General features: G+C 40.8%; 1 protein-coding gene across 9 annotated transcripts in view; it reads right to left on the bottom strand.

The window, feature by feature from the left end:
* kcnma1a (potassium large conductance calcium-activated channel, subfamily M, alpha member 1a) overlaps positions 1–26814 on the bottom strand; it is a 119376-nt gene that overhangs the window by 49471 nt on the left and 43091 nt on the right. For all 9 annotated transcript variants that reach the window (XM_029521286.1, XM_029521289.1, XM_029521284.1 and 6 more), the window contains 3 exons: positions 16117–16178; positions 7780–7873; positions 7198–7309 (listed from right to left, as the gene is read on the bottom strand). In XM_029521286.1, the coding sequence (XP_029377146.1) occupies positions 7198–7309; positions 7780–7873; positions 16117–16178 (268 nt within the window). The remainder of the gene's footprint in view (positions 1–7197; positions 7310–7779; positions 7874–16116; positions 16179–26814) is intronic.

The following is a 26814-nucleotide window of genomic DNA, read 5'->3' as shown; positions in this document are numbered from 1 at the left end:
AGGAAAGCAGCAATATGCCCATCACTAAACAAGAATAACTGGCTGTAATTGTGAAATTTTCCATTTGACTTACTAGGCAACCCCAGAGCTGACTTCTAGTATACAGTGTGCTGGAATTAATGTCCTTACCCCAGTTGGCGAGGATCTGTAAACAGGACCAGACTGAATGGTAAAGTCCTGTCTGCCTTTCCTTTTCTTCCTGTCCATGATGGACCTGCCTCACCCTGTAGCCATTCTGAAAAAGATCACCACAGGACTTCTTCCGCCTCCATGTCTCTCTTAGGGTCTCCAAATTAGCATCACTATGTGTGCGCCGATACATGAGAAGCTTGGGAGGAATCATTGTTTCCTCTGTCTTCTGAACAAAACGGGAATTAAAAAACTTTGACCAAATAGATTTAAGGTGCAAAAAGAGACAAAATAATCCCTTATAGAAGTGACAAGTAAGTCAAAATCAACAATTTTCTCAAAAAAGCAAATCCTCCAGGCAGAATTGAGTTGCTCATCAAATCATGTCAGTCTTGTCACAGATTGTGTCTCTAAGAGCAAAATGTCAGCTCTAATATAGGCGGGGTTCTTTTTTCCAATTTTGTTAGACTCCTTTTAATCTCAAAAAACCAAACAGATTTACCTTTGTCATGCCCCTTTCAGTGCTTTACTATTAACCCTTCTGAAGCTTTGTTCTCATCAAAACAAAGCTGCGTTAAACCTTTCTAAAAATAAATAAAAGTCTGAATCCTGTCAAGGATTAGCAAAAATGAAAAACTATAATCCTGACTTTAAAAGGACTCTCCTGTTTCCACAAGAAATTTCCAAACAACCTCATTTAACATTTGATCCATTCTTCAACCTAACGTTCCCAAACACTGCAACAATCCTGTCTACTCTACATGCACATTGACCAGCTTGCAGAGGTGAATTTAAAAAAGGCCATTTAAGATTTTTTTTTTTTCCCCTCATAGCTCACTTTTTATATCAAATGCTGTAGGTCGCCCCTCCCTCTATGAATAAAGGTTTTTCACATCGTCTTTAAGTGTGACCACTCTGAATTTTTCACCCACTAATTGTCTAATATAAGCCATGCTGTCCTGATGGGACATGGCAAGATGGAAAGTACAGTATGTTTTATTATATTCAAGGCCATAAGTATTCTTCTGCTGCTGAACATGATGTCTTGCTGAGCTTTGTATATTTTTGCCTTTCCAATACAAAAGGTTATAACACAGGCAGACATGGCAGATGGGATACTGAAGTGAATCATTATAAGAAAGTGATGAGACAGCACAACTCGATTGGAGCTAACTAATTAGCATACTAAACTCAGTAGGACAGAAAAGAAATAGAAGAATAATAAGAGATCACTTTGGAATTGCTTACTGCCATTGGCTATGAACAACAGTGAAAACTTAAAGGCCCAGGCTGGAGCTGGAGTTGTCCAGAAATGTCCCTGTTTTTAACTGTGAATAAAGCCACAAGAATGAAATCTGAGTTTGGCTTTTTTTATTTAATGTCTCTAGGCAGAGAAAAGGTCAGCTCGCTCAGTCTTTCAACAGAGTGGTAAAGAAAAACAATTGCACCAGAAGTCCTACAGCTGTTATTTGAACTACTGCTTTCATGTTGGAGGTGGTGAAGAAGAGAAAAAAACAGGACTGCTGATTGATAAAAGGTCCCAGTTGGAGGCTATGCCAGAACATGTGACACACAGGCCATGCTGTGGCTGGCAAAGCCTCAATGAGGAGTGGACACAGACCAGAAAAAGCTTTTTGAATGAGCATCTGGCCAGTTGACCAGTGTGTGTTTGTGTGCGCACATGTGTGACTGTATGAGGCTTTAGCAAGAATGATGATCATACATGAACACGTGTTTGAAGGCCAGGATGCCATTGACAGTTTTGCAACAAAAATGCACACACATCCAAAAATACATCATTTGTACTGTTGTCTTTTTCAGTACATTAGAGTGCATAAATTCATTCTATGCTAATGAGCACTTAGTGTAGTGATGGGGAGTTCAGATCTTTTCTCTGACACAGGCTTTTTAATTTTCTTCAGTAAAATTAACCAACCTTTTTTTCAAGTCATTTGCTGATTTCATTTATTGGAACCAGTGTGGCGTTGTAGCTGTCATTTGTGTAATGACTGAAAAAGCACGGCTTTCAAACGCTGAAGAGCAACATGGTTTGCTCCACTTGGCATATAATGCACAAGTTTGCTCTTGTTAAACCATTGAGCATATGGCACCATTGGGCCATAGCCTGCTGAAGTTGAAATGATTATTGAAATGATCATTAAAAAATTCTCATTCTACGATAGCTATTCCCTTTACCCTACCTGGTCACTGTGTAATGTATGAATTTGTTCCAATGGAAAGGCAAATTAAACACCCATAGCTACATAGCTAACATTAACTTTCATGCTAACGTCAGATAGCTCTCCTCACCAGTAATAACATCATTGGTCATGTTACTGCTGTAACCACGTGGATGAATGGAAGACCCAGTTGTATGTATGTTTGGATGTGTGTGCGTATATGTTGCAAAACTGTCAATGACATCCTGGCCTTCAAACACATGTTCATGTATGAGAAAATCTCTCTCATTCTTGCTAAAGCCTCATACAGTCACACATGTGCGCACACAAACACACACTGGTCAACTGGCCAGATGCTCATTCAAAAAGCTTTTTCTGGTCTGTGTCTTACTTCATTGAGGCTTTGCCAGCCACAGCATGGCCTGTGTGTCACATGTTCTGGCACAGCCTCCAACTGGGACCTTTTATCAATCAGCAGTCAGGGATGGTTCATCTGGGATAATACTGACAGTCAAGCCAGGATTTGATTATACAATGCTACACATCCCTGAACACACGAACACACAAACACAGACACATACAAGTCAGTGAACATCTATCTTACTGGACATCCATCATGCACACACATCTTAATGTGCATTGCTTTACTGAGAATTGTGAGTGAACTCGTTGCCAGTGCAGTAATGCAAACATGCAACATGTGAGAGGCCTGACCGGGCAACAGCAAAGAGGCTTAAAATCCCAACAAATTAGTTTCCCTCCCCTGAATGTACATGGAGGCTTCCCGCCAGCAGCTGAAAGGCTCCATAAGACAGTTGCACTCATGTCCAGGTCAGGTACCGTAAGCCTCTTTCAGCAGGAAAACACAAGGGATCAACCAGCGTCTGTGGGATCAACAACCAGTATACTGCAGCACCACTAGATGGCAGTGGGAGGTTAGAATCCGAGCCAAGCCCAGAGGCCACTACTGTACTGCACATTTTCAAAACTACTGCTGCTCCACAATTATAGTGTTACTCCCATAAAAATCACAAAATGGGGCAAATAAATAAACCTTAAAAAAATGTTGCTTCTGTTAAAAACACGATATTCCTGAAGTGACTGATGCGACAGACCCCTGCGTGTTTTCGTGAGTGAGGGCATGAAGTTGGCAGTGTGTCAAGAGCTGGGGCCCCATCGTCACAGTATCTGCTAGCATCTTTAAAGCAGGCAGATGCTAATCCGTCAGAGCTAGGACTTTGGACGGAGCAATGCTCAAGTGGCTCAAGGAGATTAATTCCTTTTTCCTACGAAGAACTATGCATGTCTTCTTACACTGGCTGCACATCATCCTCCTTGTTTTAATCAATGTCCAATTTGCAGAGGCAGAGAGAACATAACTGGAAATGCATGCAGCATTGGCTTTCTCATACGCAGAGTAGGCGAATGCCAAATAGCAGAGGGCAAAAACCCTTTTAGTACACCTCCACTGGATCCACAACTGTCTTCTCATACAGGATCACTGCTGGAGGAGTGAAATGAAACGTACTGTAATTATGATGTATTGCATGGGCTGTGGTGTGTATTCCCCAGCAAAGATTAACTAATCCATGGGGAATGAGGTGCACACACAACAACCACACCAGCTTCCTCTAACTAACACTGTTGAGGGACAATGTGTACACTTAACTAAATGAAAGCAGAGCCAATTATGGATTAGTCTATCAATTATTATGGAAACTATTATGGCCCTATCAATCTTCCTGGAGGAAGCAACTGAAGGGAGGAAACAGTCTTGCAGAAATTTATAGTATCCATTTATAATATAACTTTCAATGGATACAGTCAAATAAGGACAAAGAAAGCAGCATATCTGGTCATTTTCCTTGACCTTCTCTCCAATTGTGTTTATTTTACTGTAAAAAATGGTACAGTATGTTCTCATTTCTGCAGCAGCACGGTGGAATAGTGGTTAGCACTGTTGCCCTACTACAAGAAGGTCGCAGGTTCAGTTTCCAGGCCGGGGGCATGTTCTCCCCGAGGTTGCGTGGCTTTCCACCAGGTACTCCCGTTTCCTTCTACCGTCCACAGACATCATGTTTGGGTTAACTGTTGACTCTAAATTGTCCGTAGATCTAAGTGGTTGTTGGTCTCTGTCTGTTTGTGTGTTGGTCCTGCAATGGACTGGTGACCTGTCCAGGGTCGACCCCGCCCTCGCCCACGACCAGGAAAAGCAGTAGAAGATGAATGAATGAACTTTCCCATTTCCGTATCAGTACAGGCTATAAGCAGCTAATTGTCATTCCTGTCCTAGCTCCACAGAGGCTCAATATTACCAGAAATTTTCTGCGCCCCATTAGTATTCTGAGAGCAATCCCTAGCCAGTTAGGGTACATCACATCCAACTGCAGATCTACACACTGTTAATTTTATCACTGAGCCTTTGCAGCACCTCATGTATCCTTTATAGAAACAACCAAGTAAACACACACTTGAGCCGTGCCAGTTTGGTTACTATACTATACTACTACGCACTATACTGTATATGTCCAACACTGCAGAAATAAACAGCTCTGATATACAGTGAAATGCAAATTGATTTCATCCTTGCAAAAATAGTCTTCACAATACTTCCCTTTTCAAAATAAGAATGATAGAAAATATATGCAAATTAGAAGCAAAGGAATCTAGGTCATCTCTCACAAGCGATACTCTTTATCTGCTATTTATACACAACAACGCTGCAGCTGTATTGTATATAGAAAATTTGCTTTCCACGTCAACACCAGATGCAGGACATTTAATAATCACAGGCAAATTATTCACTGTAGAGTGTCAGGCAAAAGCCAGACCCACATTTCACTGTCTTTCATCATCCTCATCAAGGCCTTAACACCAACAGTTTTCTTGGGATGAGATGAGGACACCTTACATCATGAATACCACAAGCCAGATTACTTGACTAGGCCATTTCTAATTCATTACACAGCTTGTACCCTGTGAAATTCATGGGCCAATGTGAGCTCCATAAGAAAGATTCATCACCCCCCAGGATTTGACTTCTAACAGTTTCAAATTACTTCACAGATTGAGTGATTCAAGCAGACATGCAAAAACAAGGAGCTACACTGTGAGATAGCAGGAGCCTTGCACATCACTGAATCTCCGACACTACACTCTCTTTTTATCAGTAATAATGATGTTCTCATTATTGTTTTAACCAATAGAAACAATATGATCTGGCAGAAAAATTAGCAGTCCAGCAATCACAAACACATGTTGTAAAAGATGCCAAGCTGCAACTAGTGATTTTTTTTTCATTGCTGATAATCTGTCGATTGATATAAAACTCAGAAAAGCAGCAAAGCTAGTAGACATGTTGTTCATACCCTTTTCATTTCCATTGATTAAATGATTGATACGTCTCTAATCCATATTCAGTCTTTATTTGCTAAGTATAAAAGTTAAATATGAAGTTAACCAAACATCTACCTTTGTTTCACTTTGAGCTTGGCCAGCTTTGTGGTTTGAGTAGAGCTTGTATAAATCCTATTTCCTGCCTGGCAAGATGTCTTTTTAACCTTGTTGCCCAGTTCTCTCAGAAATGATTTATTATTAGTGATGATTATTATAGGCCTTTTCACATGTAAACAATTTGAGTTATCACAGTAGGAAAAGCATGTCTCAGTGAACAATGAGTGTGACAGTGACCTAACATACACTATACCCAGAGAAGACATGAAATAACTGAAGTAACTCAGTGAAATTCACCATTAAATCTATTATTGAAACTGATGCTGTTATAAACATGTTTCATATGATACAAAATTAGTAACTTGTAGGAATTATATGAATATATAAGAAAGAAGAGGAAGAAAGAAACACACTAAACATACTAAATATAACTATAACTATATTCTCAGTTTCAACACTGTTTCAACACACACGCTACTCCTTTGGCCATGTTTAAAATAAATCTTCTTATTCAAATTCATCTGTTAGTATCTTAGGGTTTCAGTGTTATTAAAAAAAAACAAAAAAACAGTGAATGAGCTGAGATGAAGAGAAGAGTGGCCATGACATATAGTGTAGTCTATGATTTTAAAAGGAGATTAAATAATGCGGCTACAAAGACACTGTTTTTACTGCAGTGTAATTTTGGCTGCAAATCTGAACACACTGAGAAAAGTAGGTCATTATGTAATATAGGTTAGGGTGTTTTCCAGTCTGCTTATGCAAGTGTGTGTGTGTGTGTGTGTGTGTGTGTGTGTGTGTGTGAGAGTGAATGTATAATATGGGGATAACACATGCTTCTGCGTGTAAATTTTTCATGTGAGTGTGAATGAGCCCATTAGATGGCAGTTACGGACCACTGTATTCCAGGTTCAATGCCTCAATACAGCCTTTACCAGTGAAACACACACACACACACACACACACACACACACACACACACACACACACAGGACCACAGCGCCACTCTGAGTCACTCTCACTCCCATTCGCCCATCCACTCTGCTGTGTCTGTGTTCCCTGAAATATCAGAGGAACTCAGCCCTGTCACTTTCAATGATGAGGGAAAGTTGACTGCAGCCCTGAGCACGAGGGCCTCAGAGACACACTCCCAGTAATGGGGAGACAGAGGGGAGACCAGGAGTCAGAAGAAGCAATAGAGAGTGATAAAAGGAGGGGTGACGAGAAGATAGAGGGCTACAAAAAAAAAAAAAAAATAGAAGAGGAGTGGTAGCTTGGTGGAGTTGAAGAAGAAAATATGGAAAATGGAGAAAGAAAACAAGAGATGAGGCTGTGCAGCATCAATAAAAAAATTGGTTTATGAATATTGGGTTAATGTCAATGTGACATCGGAAATTACAGATCAAATAAATGTGCGACAGCTGTGGAAACTTACCGAGCCAGCTTCTGTTTAAGTAGACAGAGACGAACACAGGAGGAACTGTGAAGAAGTCGACCACTGAGTTGACCTCCAGCCAGAACCACAGCTTATCATTTGCTGCAATAAACTGTCAAAAAAACAACAACAAACGAAAAGCAGGGATGGCATTCAAAATCCAACGGCTGCATCTTCCACTGGCATTGACATACCGTATAGAATGACAATAGCTTCACCCTACTTGCTGAGTCATGCAAGAACGGTTGGTGGTGTAAGCTGCTTATGAGTTTATTTATTCATTCATTTCACATGTCAGGCTTGCGGTTGCTGCACTGGAATGTTGCTGTGGCTTGAAAGCCATACGAGCAAAATTAGTGTTCGTAGATGACTTCGGTGGGCGTTCGTTTGGGTGTAGGCAAGGTTTATTGGACTGGGGGTGACTTTCATTATTGAGGCTCAAATTAAGAAGCTTGCCCTCATTGCTGCATGCACGTCATTTGCGCCTGTAAATCTAAAAACAGGTCTGTAATTGTCTACATGCATACATGCTGTGTGCTTGTGTGTGAATGAGTTAGACTGCATGCCCATCCTGAAGCTTACCCGCAGGCCGAAGTAAAGAAGGAAGAAGACGTTGAAGGCCATATCAATCTGTAACGTGAAGTCTTTGTAGAAGTTCTGGCAAGATTCTATAGGACTGAAGGACAGAAACAGGGAGAGAACAAAAGATCATTGCACAATGTGCACTAACGAAATGGGACAAAGTTCTACCATCTCTTTCCAACCATGAACACACAGGTGACTAATTCTGGGACATTCCCAGGTTTGGTAAGAATGACACATCTTGTGTGTAAATGCACGTGAATGTACTAATGTAAAAATGTCAAATATTGGACTACAACAGTACTGCTATTGATAATACCAATTCAGTGATTTGACAGTGGGTGCCACCGACCCCAAAGGCTCACAGACCAAGACAAAAGACATAGCTGTAAGATCAGTCCCACACAGCTGCAACAGCTACATAATAAACTAAAAGTGATACTTAAGAAGAGCTCCGATTATTATTAGATTTGCTCCTGTGACAGAAAAGTCTGTCATAGGAGTCTGTGTTCCTATTGTATTCTTCACTTACTCAATAGTGTATAATATTATTCTCCTAAATGATGAGGAAATCCCACTGTGGGAAAATTAAACATCAACATATATTATGGTAAAGCTTCCTATAGGAGACCTTTGGGAGTGCATAGTGAGGGAACATCCATGCGATTATTACATGAGTAAATAGCTACCAGTCTCATAGGCTTAACTTAAACATTAAAGCATAGATTTGTATGAATGGAGCCCATAGGGGCACAGTCTGAGTTACGAGAGCCTCCAGAGGAGGAAGCTTAATCATCTTCCAGTTAACGTCAAACATTTTATCACACAATGACCCATTGTAATGGAAGACTGAGTGCAGACACACCAGGCAAGATGCATTTCTCCAAGAGGATGATCCCACTTCTTATTCAGAAGAGTGTGGTGTGTCCAGAGCATATCCAAGTGATTGATGTGAAACCATGACCCCTGTCCAAGATTATTAGAGTGATTTCTCACCATTTGAGTTGATTAAAATATAATATCTCAGATTTTAAACAGGGTTTTATTTTCTCTTGACCCCTTGAAGGGAGCTAACATTCAGCTTGCCTAAATACTCCATTATTTAGTTGTCACCAGCATCTCCATGTGGTCCTGCTGGCATCTGTTTAAAAGTGTGCAAAGACAAACCATTCATAAATCATACATGCTGCCTGAACCTACACAACACCCCTTGGGTGATAAATTTCTTTCCCTCCCGACATAGCCTCCAGCCTCACATTCATCTGCACACCACAGAATCATGTCCCATCACTCATAAAACTGATTTGAAACTACGACATCAGCTGATCCTTACAGACCTTTGTGTGAGAGGATGCACATTCATATAGGGTAACAGTAGCACAAGTAAACTAACATGCCCGTATGAGTGCATATACACACACAGATGGTGCACAGTGAAGACACCATTTGGAGTGGTCACTGTGGCGTTTCCCCTCAGGCCCAGCTCTGGCCTAATTCTGAATAACTCCTCAGCTATAGTCACGTGACCCAAAGCATCCTCAATAACAGAGTGCATGGCAGTGCACAGCAGGGGGTGAGTGCTACACAGAATTTTGCTACACTCAAAGAGCTTTAATTTAGTAATTTTTATAATCATCATTTTATCGTAAAGATTATCATTAACTAAAGTAGGGGGAAGACACATCAGGCAGATCTGTGGTTTCTCCCTTAAGCTCAGGAGAACAATAGCTCATCAGTATAGAATGGGAGCAGCTCCCAGCCAGTGAATGTGAACCTGCCTAGTATCTTTTATACCAAACAGAAAATGGCAACATGGAATGAAAAGTAAAAAGAAACAATAATTACTGAACTAAGCAGAACAAGAAACTAAACGATCCTCAACACAGCAGCTCCCTTGAGTTCTACTGCTCATACAAACCCCAACTTTGCAGCTAGACTGAACCAAAACAGTGCTTATCAACTTCAAATTCAAATTTTACTCATCACCTCACTGGTCTATTCTGAACACAAACTCGGCATTATAGTTTCTTTGTGTGTTTCATATTTTGCAGGGCCATTGTATTGGATTTCATGACACTGTAAAGGTGTTTGAATGTCACTTCACACTCAAGGCATTCACGGCCACATGCTGCCAGTGTCCTGGAGAAAATAGATCTGCCCACCAACAGATCTTATTACTCCTTAAGCCCCGACACAGCCTGGGGTTATGCCATCTTTTCCTGAAGGGGAGAAGAGACAGGTGGGAGAGAGAAAGAGGTGCAAATTAGAATGAAAGTGAGAGCGGGAGGAGGACATGTAGTGGCCTTAAAAGGGAAAGGAAAAGATGAAGCTGGAAAAGTGACATAAAAAGCTCCCATGTATAACTGTATGCAGCACACAACTTTAGTTATGTGTCCTAGTACAACTGTAGGATATACGGAAACTAAATGGGGATCCTTGACTAAACACTCTCTCCTTGTCTGAGCCCATTCTCCTAGTACCAACATACTCACATACCCCCCCACTCCCCCCGCATGTACATGAGGACACACACAGGAGAATGATGTTTGCCTGAGGGGAGGTAAGTCTATTTCAGGACATAAAATCCTTCCCCACGTTAACCTTCACTGACCAAGAAAATGCCACCCGTAAACTAATTTGTTCACAAGGGCAGAGGAGTTTGTTGGTGATGGTGCTCTAAAAATAGTCCGAAACACCTTTAGTCAGTGAGTAGGAGGGAGTCTTTCTTTAGCCTGCAATAGAAAGGTTTCTGCCCCGTCAAACAATACTGTAAACACACCAAATCTGAGTCACGCCTCAGATTCGTCTTCGTAAGCTCATAAGTATCGAAGAATGTAGCAACAGATTCATCGTCTCATTGATTTGTTAGCATTCAAGTCGCCCCTATTCAAAATGAGATTTGAGCACAGTGGCTGCATGTCTGGCTCACATGCTGCATTTCTCCTGAGTGTAGAGTGTGTACTTGTAAGCGGAGGCAGCAGGGAGGGGTCTTCAAAAGAAGGCCAGGTAAGTGCTTAAATGACTGATTTAGGTCAAGGCACCATTACTAATATAAGAAATACTTTAGCACCGACAGGAGCAATGGACAAATAAAACCTCCCCAAGGAGGCTAAAAATAGATTGCTCTTTTTTTTTCATTGCAATGCAAATGACGTTTTTCCTCTACAGCTTTTTTTTTTTAGGTTTAAAGGAGTAAAGAAAGACCACATCAGTACAACAAACCACAATTTCATACAGCAATGCTCAGCAATGCAATAACGTTGAAATGAGAATAAATACCAAAATAATCATGAAAACCAAAGATGAATTATCTTTACAAGAGACAGCTCTCCATGTTACAATACACTAGCTCAAATCACTTACGTCACATCCCTCCTCTCTTGGACACAAACCAATTAAGAGATCAAAGCTGTAGTTATGTGCCATATCCAAAAAGATGAAGTCCTTATCAGCACTCTGTTTAACATTGTCAAGCAGATGAAGTTTGCAGTGCTGGATCTATTTGCTCTTTCAGGACACGTCATCAGCATTTTTGGACCTCCTCACATTAAATTACAAGCAACAATCAACACAGAAACTAATTTAGAAATGTCATTAATCATGTAATTATAACAAACCCCGCTAATCCCTCATGAGGAAAAAATGTATCCCTTAGGACACAAGAATTTTAGCAAAATTACAAAAAAGAAATAAATATTAATTCCACTGAAAAATTATTAAGTTCACTTTCGTGGAACAAGTTAATGAAACACTTTGCCATCACAAGCTGGAAGATTAATATGAAAGTGGACCTTTCAGGTTTATCAAGGTAACTCTGTGTTGTGAATGTAGCTCATGCTGTGTCCCTGCGAGGGTTTAAAAATAGCCCTTCCGCTCGGCACTGTGGGATATCGGGGAACTACAACAACAGCAAATGGCCTTTATGTTGTCATGGCGATTTTGATAAACAACAAACCCTGGACCATTTGGTGTGCAGTGACACCAGAAAAAAATGCAGAGAAACTCAGCTCATCATCTCTCTGATACTTTCTTTCATTAGACTTCAATCAGTGTTGACAGTGACCGGCGGGATAACTTCCCTCATATTAGTCTCACCCTCATCATACCAACAACAGGTGATACCATCGCACTAATGTTCGGCTTCACCTCACGTGGGCTGTGCCAGACTCACATTTTCAGGGCAAATGTTGATAATGACTCATTTGTTGAGGGAAATCTTCCAAAAAATATCAGGGAAAGTAATCAAAAAGGCACTTAGTTTGCAGTTTGCAGTTTCCTTCCTAGCTCCATCCAGACATACAAGTCAGGTATTTGTCAACAAAACCCGAAGAGGAGAGCTCCGTATATAGGCTACCCTTCATCGCCACAGTGTCTGCCAAGCTTGTCTCACTGCTCAGCCATATTTCTCACCTTACCCCATTAATTAGTCATTAGGCACTGTTTCTTTTTTCAGTAGACATTGATCGCACACTAATGATAGAGTTACAGGACTGGGCCACTGCTTCTGAGGCCTCTTAGGCAGAGGTAAAATTGTGTTTGTGTGTGTGTGTGTGCTACAAGTTAACGTGACTATGCAAATGTGTGCAATGTAATTGTCTGTAGCCGATGTGTGACAGGGGCAGATCGAGACGGGGAAGAAATAGAAACAGAAGTAGAGCAGGAACAAGGGCATCCCTTTAAGAGCAGCCTGCAGAGACTTTGTCCTACATTCCTCTTTATTTGTTTCATGGGAGCTCGGAACAGGAAAAAGAAGGGATGAAGAATGAGGGATGAGCCAAGGTATTAAAGCAGATTCGGATGTGGGTGGGAGAGGACGCAGTATCCTCCCATTGAAAATATAACCAAAATAGCAGCAGTGTGGCAAGCGAGGTCTGCTGCAGAGGACGAGAAAAAGGCAGCATTCTGTCGCACATTATTATGTGTTGCACCGAACTGTGATAAACCAACCACTTTGTTAAAATAAGCAGATGGACAGTCATTCAGGACAGTCATTGGTGATTCATTCACATTCATTCAAAAAGAAAAATGTCCTCTTAGCAACAGCACAGTTGCCAAATCAATGACTAGTAGTGTCTGTGTTCAGATGGGAGTGCAGCCAATTAAAAAATCCTTTTCAAACTCTCTCTACCTGCTTTCGTAACATGATTGTTGTGTTTTCCTGTTAATCTTTTCTGACGGATTTTGGCCGACAGAGCTCCCACTAGGAAAAGCCCATTCGAAATCCGGAAACCTGGGCCCCTGGGAGGTAGGTGCCTGGCCACCAGAGAGGTATGTTCTCAGCATTTTACCCTCTGTGCGTATGCATGTGTGTGTGTGTCCTTGCCACAAGGGGCTGCACTCCCTCAGTGAAGTAGACATAAAAATACATTGTGCAGTCTTAGCCTCTTGAGGTCCAAACAAATGCACCAAGTGCACAAATACCCTCTCTTTTCGATTTTACTGCAGGAACTCAACCACAATCCTTGCAATCACCGTTACCTATTTTACAGATGATTTGAAAGTGATGTTCACTTATTCCAATAGCTGAAAGGGGGAAAGCAGACCTGGGCCTGAGCAGTTCACAAGTCAGTCCAACAAGATCCTCAGTCTTTGGTAGATTAATTACTACCATTAAAAGGGTGACCTATAAATCCATGCACATCAATTTCCTCAGTCATAAACATTTCGTTGCAAGGAAGCTAGATGGAGATGAGGTCGTTTGCAGAGCGTTTTTAGCACTGGAGGATATAAATGTAGGAGTGTCAGTTAGATCATTTATTTAAATCACGCATGGCCCTCGTAGATCAGAATGCATGCATGCAACTCTTCTTACTAGGTGTTAATGAAACGAGGGACATATGCCAATATTTGTACCCTTGTGTGTGCTCTTGGAGTGAAGAGGCAATTGGAGCTCTTGTTGCAAACACCCAGGCATAACATATAGCTCTGTTGCTAGACTGTAGCAATGTTCACTTGAGACAGTTATGGCGGGTGTGACATATCTCCACAGTGAAAATTGGGAACGTTTTGTCCTCGATGGGCCACATAATGCGCTTTTGATTATTTTGAGGTCAGCAACTTCTGACAACTTTGGTTATTTAATAATATAGGAAATAGACAGATGGAGACAAAAAAGTTTTTCAGCATTCAGTTCTGAAAGCTTTAGTGTCAAGTTCACTGTGTAATATGTAACAACGGGGATGGAAGAGGATCTAGCTGTCACAGTGGAAATATGGTTATAACATGAGCCTGGTCCTGTTCAAGATGTCAAAGCCCTGAAAGTCAGCTGAACCCACTCCGAGTTGATCAGTAGTTCCCCTGAGAGGACGTGCATACTCAAGTGAAAAGCTTTAGCTAATCACGATGATGAGTGTAGAGAGGGCCTTAGAGCTTAATGGGAGCACAGAGAGATCAGGGCAATGCCTCAGGGAAGTCGACTCATAGAAATACACGGGAATTGCACAGAAACACACAAGAGATAACAGGGAGGTAATATAATGAGAAAGAAATACAACTACCCGTTCTGCCTTGCTGCAGGTTTGATTTTATGGCTCGCTACATTTCATATCTTTCAACCTTTCCCCTCTTCCTGCAGATAACTCATCAGTGCAATCAATCTATTCTTTGCATTTTTATTTGTTTCCAGTGTAATCAGTATTTATTTTTGATTTTTAATGATTGGCGATTATTCATATGGTAAAGGGGATTAGTTTTCATCCCGCATCATTTTAGTGTTTATAATAAAAAAGGGATTATAAACTTTAAGAAGAAGCACATTTGTCTCACAAACCTGATTTTTTTCTTATTTCTTTTCAAATGATTCCACAGGCAGAGAGGAACCTAAAGAGGGGAAGCTACAGGGATGTATAGAGAGATAGTGATATGGAGGAGGAAGTGAACGGTTTATCCTGAGGTTCAAATTGCTGACTGGAACCACTCCAGAAATACTTTTGCACTGCTACCAGGATAAGACAAAATGAGGTGGGTTGTATTTTATAGTTGTTTCTTTTATGTGTTTGACATCTCTATTCCTGTCTTAGATCCCTCTGGGACACAATTTCACAGTCATCAGGTATTGAATTATATTGAAAACAAACTACTGGAAGCTGGTTGTTGTCTCAAGATAATATGCTGCCCCACTGCCGATAGGGGGGAACAAGTATGATGAAAAGGTACCTTCAGCCATCGTGGTCAATGGATAATGACCCCATTGCAGTTGACGTCCTATAGCCACAGACCCTGTAAATATTTTAGGCTATGTTTTGAAGAATCAATGGGACGTGAAATAAAGTGCCCTCGGAGGAAAATATTCAATGTGTGGGCCATGGTGGCACATTTTTGGTCATTCCCTTGCCAGAGGCACATGCACCTTCTTCTACACATACTTTGAGGTGATAAATTGCCTCTTTTGTTTGAATTTCAAAATGCTGCACTCCAAAAGTGAGGGAGGTCAATAACCACAAAGGCTTTTGTTAACGGAAGACAGGAGGTGCAGAACAGCAGTCAACAAATATTCAGGCCAAAGTAGCATCATGAATTAAATTAGCCGAAATAACAAAACATTGTTTTCGTGAAAGAAGGGATGAATTTTACTACTTTACACACTGGACGCCTTTTCTATATCGCCCCTTCAATCACAGTAAATTAGGCTGGGTAGATGTTCTAGCTTCACCTGTTAGCTACTCTTCTTTCCCTCTGTCAAAAACACATGTTTAAGTGTCAGATCTCATTACAAGACATCACTAACAGATGCACTCTCAGGAAAAAAAGGACAAAATTGCCCTTAGGTGTAATGTTTGAATGAGGTAATTACTTAAATCACAGGGTCATCATCAGATTATTAAAGATTATTAAAATGGAATTATACAATTTTAAAGTGTCCATTTGCCTGTCAGAGAGAAATTCAGAAATAACCAGAAACCTGTGTGAATTTACCAGAAACAAGTCAGACCTGCAATCTGTCCCTGGGTGACTGCCAGCCAGGGAGATACTTATGCTTCCAACATATATATACTAATTTGCTCACACACTGAACAAGCTGCCCAACACACACAGTATCTGACGATCTCCGTTACCATGGAAACTGACGGGCCTCCCATTGACAAATCCTCAGCTACATATGTGTGTTGTGTCAAGCGCTAGAGGGGGTGTGAATATGTACATTTGCATTTCAGAGATGGCAGAGCGAGTAGATGTGTAAGGACCCATGTGTGCCTATCACTTGGATACAGTATGCAGGCCAATGTAAACGCATGCAAAACACACATGGAAAGTCCGTTTTCTTGACATTTAATTGTCAGTGTAGCAGCATTAAATTACAAGTTATTTCAGAGGATACATAACAGAAGTGATACTTACTCTGAGGAGTCTATAAAGTATATTCCAAGGGCCCCGATGCTGAGCGCAAAGACTAACACCACCTGAGGGGAAACAGACAGATGGAAGAGAATTAATTTCATGCACAAAGTGATGAAAGTCTTGTTGGAGTTTAAGTCCAAAGTGTAAGGCGGAGTGGACACAATAGGCAACACTGGTTGCAGGATCTGTAATTAAACCTAAACTTGCACCGTGCTTGTTGCAGAACATTTTTAAAAAGCATGCGTTGAATAATGAATGTCCCCCCTCCTGTCAGCAAATAGTCTCCTGAATACAGACAGCGTAAAATCATGCCAGGAAACCTTACGAGGTACAAGCAGAAAGAAGTTGCTTAGGCTGAACCACAGTCATCAAATGTTGACATGCACTATGCTGAGTCAATATTTGCATTGTGTAATAGTTTGACTGTGACTCCATACACGCTGCCATGATCTGTATAATGTTTCATATATATATATAAATGTGACTTGCAGTGCATGAAACACCTGAGTCTAGAATCAAATGGTTTACTTTTGTAGAGTTTTAAAAACAGACTTCTGTTGAGATCATAAAAAAATAATAAAAAGATTTACTTTTGAATCAATTTAAATGTAATTAAATCACCACAGACTACACTATAAATGTGCCAGTGATATAAAGAGAGGTGGAGTAAAAAACATACATAAATAAGGGTGCATTTGAATATTAGTCTTGAAATCCCACACTTAAGGAAAAAACAGCAGCGTATGCTGCAATAATCACCCCCAGGAAATGCATTTGAGAACATCAGCGTTCGCATCACCACTGTTCCCTTTATGCTCATCTTCATCCACGTCCACAACAGCTGACCAACATAGTAGCGCACAATAGTTCCTTCCCTGTGCTCCTTTCTCCTATTCAGCCATTACACAATAGAAGCCCACTGTCCCTGCTGATTGTGTCATTCATTATTGATGCTGGGAGCTTGATTACTTTCATGTTATGGCCCTTTGGATTGATCCAACGCATTGTCCCTGAGGTATTAAGTAAATTCCCTCATCCCATTGCATTTTTAATGGTTTGCCGCTTGAATGGAGGATGATGGCAATCCTGAGCAGAGAGGTGTTTCGGGGCAGGAATAACCTTACCACACAAGGGCATCAATGATGCTGCATACAAAAGAAACAAGGAGAAAGACTCAATCTTAGACTCTACGATAACATCAGACCTTTTGGGTGAAAGGCCCTCTGCTGGTCGGATCAGGAAAGAAAGTAGTTGACAGGAGGGTATTATCTCATCCAGCTGCTGTGTTTATGTGGGAATTAAAATATGATTCCCATGGCATAGTATGCCTATTGTGGTTTGAAATTTCTCCTTACAGGATTATTAATGCACAGGTAGGGCCCTATAAAATCCACAGAATCACCTCAGTCTGAGGTCTTGTGGACTCAGTGGGCGGGGCCACAGGGCCGGTCCTGTCACTCATCTGCGGTTTTGCTGGAGAATGACAGATTATAGGTGAATCAGCGGAGGACCAAAGAGCATGGGGATAGAAGAAACTAAAAAGTTTACAGTGGATTTGATATTTCCACCAAAGTTGTGGGCTGTATGTTTCATTGCTTTGTTGTTATGTTTTTGCTTAAATGTGTGGAAGCATTAAAGTTTTCAGTTGGAACTGAAGAAATTATATCTATATTTCATTACTTCAAACACTATTTCAGGGTTAAATTTGTGTAAGATGCTAAAAATTAAATTCGCAAAAATTTAAAACAGAAATAATAATAATAATGATAAAATGGGGAAAATTTAAATGAAATTTGGCAAAAAATAAAACTGATTTTATAGGGCTCTACACAGGCATGGGTAAACAAAGTTGTATAAATCCTGTGCCTTAAAACTGAGTTGTATTAAGTGTAATGACTTGCCTCCATTAGCTGGACTACAGGTTTAAAAATGTGAAAAATGTATGAGTGCAGTGATATGAAGACATTCAGTTATTCAGACCACCTGCTCATCATTGCTGTAGTTAAAGCCTACATTAGTTTACATTAACACAACACCTCACAGTGCAGGTAGCCGATTATGACAGCATCCCAGGATCAACTCGGACCAGGACCTATGCTGCATGCTCCACCTCCCTGCATCCTGTTTCCATCACTGCCACTTACTGTCTGAATAAAAGCATGAAAACTTAAATTCGAACAACACCCAGATCTCTAACGGAACTATCAGTGGTCAAATCCCAGTCACAACATCACACATGTTGTGACTGGGATTTGACAAGGAGGAAAGACAATATTTCTGACTCATCTTATCTGATACCTCATTTAACGTGAGTCATGAGCCTAATATTAGCGGAGAGCAAAGCTCACTTGCTGAAATACTCTCATGTTCACTTGTCACAGATTCCACAAGCTTGGTTGACATCATTTGATCTAAGTAACCTAGACTACAGGCGAAGACATCCTGGACACTATGAAATGAAGAAAGAAGGACAATTTTAAGCATAGTAAATAAATACATGTGTGCCTGGATTTGTATGCTCGCACATGTGCAGTAAATATAAGCTGCACTGAATTTTCCTTGGAGCTAGTTTGTTCATTCCACTGTTTGCAGAAGGAGCACAGTCATAAGACAGGAGAAAGGGGCAGAGAAGGGTGTGACCGAGCAGTGGTACGTTGCTGAAAAGCTGAGCAATGAACAGTGAACTCCCAGCGATGGGCTGAGGCGATAAGAAACATCGTCATCTTAAACTGACCCACTTATTCAGCTGTGAAAGCCAGTCTAACCCTCCACCCCCACACTTTCCCCCTCTCTCACACACACTACACTATGCGCCCCCCCCCCACATTGTCTACAAGGGTCGATTCTGAGGTCTGTCAACCTCAAATCCACAGTCTACAAAAGACAACCAACCAAGCAACTGTCACAGAAAATCAGAACCAATGCAGTTATAGGCAGGGGAAACCTACGATAACGGTAAAGGCAAGAGGGCATTCCCTCTCTGCAAAACAAAGTGAGGAAAAAAAAATATTGCTAAAGATAGTTGCACTCAATTGCTTTCTGCAGCTGTTGATATGCCTATTTCATTATCCACATGACATAAGTGAGTCACATTTGTGCCGCAAACTGGTACATCCCGACATCAAGTCTGCAGTGCAACATTCGGACATGATGTCTATGTTTTCTCTGTCATAGCTGTGTAGGATTGCATTGGTGTAACCCTTCCTATATTTAAAGTGTAAAGCTGAGTCCATCGGATGTTTACTGTGGTGCACTTTAACAGGCATAGTGGTAGACTGGGAGAATAAAAGAAGCCGGCCACAAATCATGTGCATGTTTTCTGTGAGTGTGTGTGTGTCAGGTTTCAGCACAGCAGGTGGAAGCTCTCACATGACGCTATCAGAATTGTAAACACATAATAAAATTTAACTTACACGAATAAACGCATGCAAGTCTGATGACCGGACGATTTATTTGGCAGTCTAAAGACTTTGCAGAGCTGAAGGCTTGCCTGAGGAAGTGCCCTAAAATTGAGCCAGGATTTCACACACGACTTCCTTCTCCAACAGGGATCCTGTCTAATGACTTCCTCTGTCCCTTAAGCGCACCCTGTACCGTGAAGAGAGAAGAATCTCCCCGACAGGTGATGTGTGCTGACAACATGCAGTATAATCGCTTCACATTAAGGACAACTACCCAGGTCAAGAGAGCCGTGACTCACAGGTCTCTGTCTCCTCAACATGTCAGTCCTGAGCAATCAAGATGAAGGACAGACTTTTACCTTCAAGAGACGCACCTCTCTTCTTCAATGGCAAGTAGTGAAAATAGATTTCAACAATGGTATTGGTAACTAAACTTCATATGACTGCTCTACCGTCACACTTTCACAGTTTACTGGAACAGATATTGTAATATGTTAGACATGAATTGTACACACAGGTAGACAAAATCGTTTGCTTCCATGCATTGAATTGAGTAACTTTTATTACAAAGTACAAAATTACATATTCCTCAGATGGAGTATGTGGAAGTAAGTAGGTGTTTTATTCTGAAGCTATATTACTTAATTTATATAATAAAAAGCCTGGTTGTGCATAATATTAATAAAAACCAAAGCCTGCAGCTGATGAGGCCGCCCAACTGTGAGCTGATTTGCATGCTATTGTTACAGAGGTTGACATCAAAGGCAGGGGGACACACATCCTTATGGGCAGATTAGTTCAATTCCAGATGAGAGAAAAGTCTAAACAGGAAGATTTAAATTTTTATTTTTGTCAAGCAATGAAATAAATACTTTCTATGAATCCTAATGTGTTCCCCAAGATTACATGAATGGGAATCCTCAGCAGGAAGTCGAGACTGCCCGTCAGTAATGCAGTGCATCAGGATAAGCTTGTTCATTAATCCAGCCTGGCTCGCTAGGTTAGCTAGAAACAGAAGTTCCAAAATGTCCCATTGATGCCTCAGCCACAACAGATTTCAGAGGTCTGCCGCCAAGCTGGGCTCAGACCAAACCAGTGTACCATTTCTCAGTCCCTAAACCTGAATCCTGAATCCATCTGTCTTTTACAGCAGGGTTCAAACAAAGAAAAGCTGCAGTCAGTAAATACTCAATACTCAGTAAGTGTTCTTATTTCATACAGATTTTCTCTGAATAATTCAGGTCAATGAAACAGAAGACAAATGCAACTCTACAGTGTTCCGTCACACATCAAATTGTCACAATGTTTGCTTGAAAATTTGCACCCACTGCAAGTGTTTGCTTTCATAACAAAGACTCCCAGGTTATCAGACACGGGTCAAGCATCAATGTAGATTTAGACACAAAAGGAAACGCCTTTTGACAGCACCAGGTGAGAGTGTTATCTTTTCACCGAGGGAATGTGAACAGATGACAACTCTGTTAAAGTTTGATGGCATACACCCATACATCAGCACACATCGTGATCTCCCCTTTCTCCTTGGCCTCAAAGGGGAGGGGCTTCTGCCCTCTGCAGGTGTAGGTACCATCTGACATCCTGTCAGAGAAGACACACCGTATTCCAGTCACACACACACACACACACACACACACACACACACTTCATACAGTAACTCGACCTGGACTACTGATTCCCAGTCTGGGACTGAATAGATATACCACAAGCTTGCAACAGAAATTCAGACCAGAGCATCCATACAGAGGATTTACAGAATCCTGATAAAAGACAAATATTTTTCATTCAGAAAAACAAATGCTCAAATTATTTCATTATTTATGATATTTTACAGCTTTGGTTCTGCTCCCAGGCTATCAGAGTACTGGAAAGTCCACTTCGGACTGCCTGATACTCTGTGTAGTAATAACCAGCCTTCAAATGTCATATATGCTAATTGCTACCTTTGGTATAATAAATTACACCTTAAATGAATGTGGCAAAGAAACAATACTTTTTTTTTCTTTATTGTTAAATAGACAAGCAGAATACAATCATTTTGGCGAACTCAACAAAACAGGTAACAACAGGGCCAATTATGCTCCAATGTCAAATGCATAAGTCATTGATTATGAGAGAAGAAAAGAATGAAAACAGCAGGATACAAACTGACTAAGTTCTACACTGGTGTGTTTCATCCAAATCCACTGAAGATTCACAGTCAGTTGTTGTAAATCTAACGGGGGAAGAGCTTATAAGAGGGAGAAAAAAAAACGAGGGATGAGATGAAACACAACAAGAGCTAGATTCCGCTCTAAAAATATGGCACCATTGTAGTAAATCAGTAATGCTGGGCACTCGGATACAAGTCCAGATGGCTTGATCCATTCCTCTCATGACTCTATTTTTTTCTATATGATTTGTCTGATCGCAGCAGAGGAGAAAGATACTACAGGTTCTAAGTGATGCACACAGCCACCGAAGCCCTGTCCCCCCCACCCCCACATCACATCCTCGCCTACCAGAGCTGATCCTCCCACAGCCAGCCTTTTGTGTTACCATTCAAGGTCATCCTGTCTCTGGGGTACAGACCTAGCGAATAGCAGATAGCAAATCGGTAGAAGGAGGCTAACCTGTCCTTCCTCAAGAGTAATCTTTTACCATCCATCCAAATGTGCATGCACATAGTAGAATGTGGAAGTCATTTCTAGTCCTATTTATAAAACCTATTCCTATTTATTTATAAAACATATATTTCTCACTAAACATCCAGTTTATTTACAAGAACGATCTTTGACATTCATCCAAATTTGCACACACAGGATGGGGAATTAAATTGTAGAAAATTTGATATAGCATCTAATATTAATATTTGACATGCAGTTGGGGTTTGGGCTTTTTTTTGTTTGTTTGATTGTTTAGAGACAGCAGGATGCATCACAGATGACCACAAAATTTATTTTAAAACTGTACTTGGTCTGGAGAAGTGAAAATTCATTGAGTCAATATAGTAGCAGGTCTCATGTTTAGAAAAAAGTGTAAAAGGCAAATTTTGTTTGTCTATGACCAAGATGGTGTGAAAGCTTTTCATTTCCTTGAATCAGATACTGCAAAACTTGAGAGGCAATACTACTGGAACTATGCCTGATTTTGATGCAAGAAAAAATACAAGTGTGGCTGGAAATGTAACACTTTCGGCAAACTAACTCTTAAAAATAAACTTGGGCATAGCCAGCAGGACTCAGGCAGCAAGCATCAGCAAGCAGTCCCGGGATTTCTTCATGGCAGAGAGTCGGCCGCCATGTGCTGGGATTTTTGTTCATGTTTTGAGATACTATGTCATACAATGGTACCACACATAAAGAACCTGATGGTTGCAATGACTTAAAACAAGCATCTAAAAATTCTCTGGTCCTCAACCTTTACCTGCTATTTGGTCTACTTAACCTTTTAATTTTGAACCAAACGAGACCAGATGATACCAGGATTTTTTGTATCTCTGAAAAGAAAAGAAATTCATATATGAAGATGCGACCACTGATGCAGCACCCCTGGAAGTGGCTCAGTTTAACCTTATGAGACCTTTATGAGATGGATGCCCACATATCGTCATATGTAGGCAACAGAAACAGTGATTGACGGGGGAGAAAACGGGGAGGGCGTCGGCACGAAGGAAAGCCTCTCAGGTCTGACAGGATGACAGCTCCTAAAATGAGCATCTGTCAGTGGGAGATGAAGTGGACGCCTGTGGGGATCTGTAATAGACAGACAGGACAACCTGTCTGAAAAATCTCCTTTAAAAGTTTGTCTGTGGCATCATTAATTCATGAAAAGAGGATATTTTATTTTTAATTTTGCCAAATTTAATTTTCCTAACAGAGATGGAGCTTTGAGAGACGTGCGTTATGCTCCAGATACTAGAAGGACAGCTCACTCTTCCTTCCTCTACAACATCCTGTGTCTAAAGGAAGCCTTCCCTAGATATCTTCAGTGTGGCCATGACCTTGAAATGTACACGGAGGAAACTAAAAGGACAAAAGAGAATAGATAAAAAGATGAAGGTGATGATGACAGGAGATGGAGGGATGAGAGAGAGAGAGCCCAACCCCGTGGGACCAGAGAAGCTTTAAGAGGTGGCAGAAAATGGCTTGTGGCAGAGACGGAATGAGAGCAAGAGAAAGAGAGAAAGAACAAGGAAGAGAGCAGTTGAAGAGAAAGATGGGTGGAGGGAGGGTAGGAGAATATTAGAGCTTGTCCTCTAAGGCACGAGCAAGAGCTTATATGCCACAGCGTGTACATGTTTGTGCACGTCTTCACGTATATCGTGTATATGTCTTCAACCTCTGTGTGGGTGTATTTCTCCATGAAAAAGAAGGGAGGGCCCCTACTGGGATTATTGTAGCACAGAGATGAGAGGATGCATTTGAATGAAAAATTCTTCAATCCATTCCCCACCCAACATCCACCACATGAGCTTATAAATGGTTCCTTTTGAAAATTGCAGTATATCTGCAGAATATAGAGACGGACTTCATGTAAAGCTGCTGCCACAGCAGTTACCGTAATGTACATCACACACATGTACTGTAGCTAGAGGGCAACATTATTTTTAGAGAAATGCGACTGTTCAGCTGTTACGCTGATGCTAACTCACTGGTAAGTTGGCCATGTATTAAAGATTTAATGTGGGAGTTCAGAGGAAGCGCTCTGTGACACAACAGCACAGACTGATGAACTCTGGGGAACATGTGGCTTCTCACTGATGGATATCACAGGTTCACCAGTCGCCCCAACATAGCCCAAAGCCTGGGGGCATCCCGAATCAGCAAGTTTCCCACAGCTTACAGGTAAACCTTAGCCTCCTGCATGGATAAGGATCATGATGAGGACAGCATCTGGCACACAGAACCAGATTTCAGGTTTTATGCCAAAGTACAACACAATACAAGTCTGAGGTTTACATTGTTGTAATTTACAATAAGCAGTGGGGCCTATAATTACCCAATGTCTATTTTAACTAGGAAACCAAAAAAAAAACAACAAACAAACAAGTGCTGTATTCATGAACATACCATTAGTACATGCAAGGCACTTAACTAGACTTCAGGAATAAATTCTGTTCAGCTAAATTTCACACTGTTCCAGCCCTCCAGTGAAAGCAATTATATTAAAAAAAAAAAAAAAAAAAAAGCCAGCAGAGAAATTCAAGTCTCACTATCAATCTAACTTTCCCAAACATTAATCAGGTACCAGACTGCCTTTTATGCAGCCAAGGTGCTTCCAGGTCTTTAATACACTTTTGCCGTTACTATCAAGGCCTTTAAAAATGAGCCAGCATGATCTGCCTTCTCAGAAATGGTCAAATAGAAATAACGAATCTGAGCCAAGCCAATTTTCACTTCCAGGGTAATTTATAGAGAACTTTCCTCCATTTAAAAATTTCAAGTAGCTACCAATAAGCTCTCTCTACTCTAATTTTCAGAGGAAATTAGCTCCTTGTCAGATCAGGTCATACTTGAAATTGTATGACCACATGTGCGGTGACGCCCCAATCTGACTCACCAAAAACACAACACAATTATGAATGGGTTTAAAGTAGAAGTGGCACGCACCAGTAACAGACTTAAGACAAAGTGTGTCTGACTCTGATTGAGTCAAGTAAATGTCCCACTAGTGATGTGTCGTTCATATGGAAATAATCTTTTGTATGAGTGAGTGTCATCTCAGTGGATGATTCGTGCTTTATTCCCTGGTCTGCGCATGAGCGCCACAGGCTCAGATTCGTTCATAAACAGATCTTTCTGCCGCATATTCTCTGTGTAGGAATGGTTGATTCATTCACGACTCATAAAATAGGATCATTGGGTCTGAGTTTCTCATTCATTTGTCTCATGGGCACTGTGCAGGCCCAGTGTAGAAATTAATGGTTCCTTCACGACTCATAACTACGGGTTATGAGTAACATGACCAATGCTGTTATTACTGGTGAGGAGAGTTATCTGATGCTAGCACAAAACTTAACTTTAGCTATGTAGCTATGGGATGGATGTTTAATTTGCCATTGGAACAAATTCATACACTACAGGCCTTCAGCAACCAGGTAGGCTAAAGTGAACAGCCATCAGTGATAGGCGGGTGCTCTCCTACCAGCAAATGAAGTAATCAGTAATTTCAACTTCAGTAGGCTATGGCCCAAAAGGGTGCTCAATGGTTTAACGAAAGAAAATGTATTATATGCCAAGTGAAGCATGCCATGTAGCTCTTCAGTGTTTGAAAGGTGTGCTTTTTCAGTCATTGTACAAATGACAGCCACACTGGTTCCAATGTATGTGGTGAACGAATGAAAAATTTGTTAATTTTACTGAACGAGATTAAAAGGCCCTAGTCAGCAAAAAGATCCCGTCACTATGTCTCACTAGCACTGGACCATCTTCAGTCGTTGTTGTAAATTCCCCACAGACTCATTATAACACCCTGTCATCTCATACTCCTGCACTACATGTAATTACTTTTAGTCAGGCACCTTTTTGGGTGCACAAGAGTTCTAGAGTTAGCATGCAGTGGTTACTATAATAACGCGTGGTGGAGCTGGACGTCCCCTTCCCATGTGAAAGTTAGTTATAGCCTGTAGAATAAAGTTCATGCAGGATTACTAAAGGTTATACATTTGTCATGTGTTTCTGAGAGGATTCCGCTATAGGCTTTTTGATTCACTTTATGTTTAAGTCCATGCTAACCAATTATCTGTGTTAAAACACGTTGCATGTGTGTGTGTATGTTGAATCGGTATAAGGTTATTGGATTTGCAATTTGCTGTTGACATAGCAATTGTGGTATATTGCTCGTGCCATAGTGATAAATACAATGATTAATAATTTTACAGTATATTTCTACTCAATCTATTAGTTAGTACATGGATTCTTAAAGATATTTGTCAAATTTATTTTGGAATTCCACCACGTAGCCAGCTTGACATTTCCATAGCTGGTGCAATTTCCCACCAGAACAATGAGAAATTGCCACTCAGAAAATGAGAAAAAGGAAAATTCGCCATGTGAATACTAAAAGGTTGTCTTTAAGTGGTTTATTCTCTGTGTCGCCTGCAGGTCATAATGCAGTCAGGTCACGCATCTGTTTTTCAGGCACCAGATACAGCCTCACAATCCCATTATATAGCTTTAATTTTAGCATAAATCATCCCTGCCACAGTTAATAATATCAAATGTTTATCACACTAAAGCTATTTTTATTACAGTGGAAGCAGAGCAATTACTTTGTCTGATCCTTATCGTGCAATTCTGCA

This window comes from Echeneis naucrates, chromosome 15 (assembly GCF_900963305.1).
Source record: "Echeneis naucrates chromosome 15, fEcheNa1.1, whole genome shotgun sequence".
In the NCBI taxonomy this organism is placed as follows: domain Eukaryota; kingdom Metazoa; phylum Chordata; class Actinopteri; order Carangiformes; family Echeneidae; genus Echeneis; species Echeneis naucrates.
Note: the sequence above shows the minus strand (reverse complement) of the source record. Positions and strands in the feature narration are given on the sequence as shown.